The sequence below is a fragment of the Octopus bimaculoides genome, chromosome 2 (assembly GCF_001194135.2).
Source record: "Octopus bimaculoides isolate UCB-OBI-ISO-001 chromosome 2, ASM119413v2, whole genome shotgun sequence".
In the NCBI taxonomy this organism is placed as follows: Eukaryota; Metazoa; Mollusca; class Cephalopoda; order Octopoda; family Octopodidae; genus Octopus; species Octopus bimaculoides.
Genome location: NC_068982.1, coordinates 190,928,336 through 190,929,912, shown reverse-complemented (window position 1 = coordinate 190,929,912; position 1,577 = coordinate 190,928,336). Strand labels below are relative to the sequence as shown.

Here is a 1,577-nt window from a genome sequence, read left to right as displayed (position 1 = left end):
AGAGAGAGAGAGAGAGAGAGAGAGAGAGAGAGAGAGAGAAAGGGAACAAACAACACCATTGTTTAACATCTGTTTTCCATGCTGGCATGGGTTGGATGGTTTGACTGGGGACTGGCAAGCCAGGAGGCCGCACCAGGCTCCAATCTGATCTGGCAATGTTTCTACAGCTGGATGCCCTTCTTAATGCCAACTAGTCTGAGAGTGTAGTGGGTGCTTTTTACATGCCACCGGAATGGGAGCCAGTCAGGCGGCACAAGCATCGGCCACATTCAGATGGTACTGCTTATGTGCTACCGGCACAGGAGTGAGTCGGGGCGGGGAGGGCTGGCATTGACTATGTTTAGATGGTGCTTTTTATGTGCCATTGACACATGACACAGGAGCCAGTCAGGCGGCACTGGCATCGGCCACAATTACAATTTCCATTTGATTATGGTTTGAGTTTTGATTTCAATTTTACTTGACACAATAGGTCTCCTCAAGCACAACGTGTCGCCTGACGATTCAAAGGTACTTTTAAATGGGTTGATTATGCGACACTGGTGTAGGCTACGGCTGTGATCTACATATATATAGAAGAAAGATTGTTGAGAGCTGCCAGAAGGATGCTTGAGGGCTACGTGTGGCCTTGGCAGGCATCATCAAGAATCACCGGTAGGTGGTATTTTTATTATGTATAATGTTTGATTTTTCTCAGACAACCAACTTAATCATTAAATAACAAGAGAGTGAGAGAGGTTTTTTTCCCAATTTTTCAATTAATTCAACATTTCTTCATATAACCACACTGTTGTTAGCCGAATCAACACACCCACACAGAAACACAGACAAACAGACACACACACACACAGGGGTTAAAGGTACCCTCATCACAGAACAAGCAATATATAGATACTGTATTGACAAAACGACTGGCATTACTCCATCTGGGGGTAAGTTGCTTTCTGATGTTGATCAATCAATTAATGAGGATGCCATTTCTTGTTAAAGCATCTCGTAGTTTCAAAACTGTTGCTGAAAGAAAAGAAAATCTTTATTTTTTTCCAAGAGTGTAGAACTGTTCTGTAAATAAATTCTCCTGGATCTCAGGTTGAATAAAGAAACAAGTAAAAAAATTCCATCTGAAGACAAATATTTGTTGTCATAGAAAAACTTTTGTTAAATACAAAAGAATAACAAATATAAAGACTAAGAAAAACTCCAATTCCAACACACACACACACACACACACAGAGACGAATGTTCTTTCAATTCTTTTTTGCTTTTAATATTACAAAATTCAGAAAATTCATTTCATAATTTTTTTTTCAAATATTTAATTAATTTAATATTTCGAAGAAAATCCACAACAATCACTCAGAGTCTTTGAAGAGAGACACAAATAATAATAATAACAATAACAACAATAACAATGAATAATAATAATCATTATAATACCTTCAGGTTAACAGTGTTTCGATTGGCCATTTTCTGTAATCACAAATATTGGGAACTTACCTGGGGAAGAAAGGAAAATCATAATTGAGAGAGCTAACTAAATGAAGTATGGCATTTTGTGATGGGTAAAAAAGTTATTT

General features: G+C 37.9%; 1 protein-coding gene across 3 annotated transcripts in view; it reads right to left on the bottom strand.

The window, feature by feature from the left end:
• Positions 1-1,577, bottom strand: part of LOC106871093 (cGMP-inhibited 3',5'-cyclic phosphodiesterase 3A) — a 282,517-nt gene that overhangs the window by 139,890 nt on the left and 141,050 nt on the right. Inside the window, exon 1 of one of the 3 annotated variants that reach the window (XM_052965808.1) lies at positions 1,438-1,503. The exons of the other annotated variants lie outside the window; for them this stretch is intronic. Within the exon in view, the coding sequence (XP_052821768.1) occupies positions 1,438-1,467 (30 nt within the window). The 5' untranslated portion in view covers positions 1,468-1,503. Of the gene's footprint in view, positions 1-1,437; positions 1,504-1,577 lie in introns of those variants that run through there. 3 annotated transcript variants of the gene reach the window in all.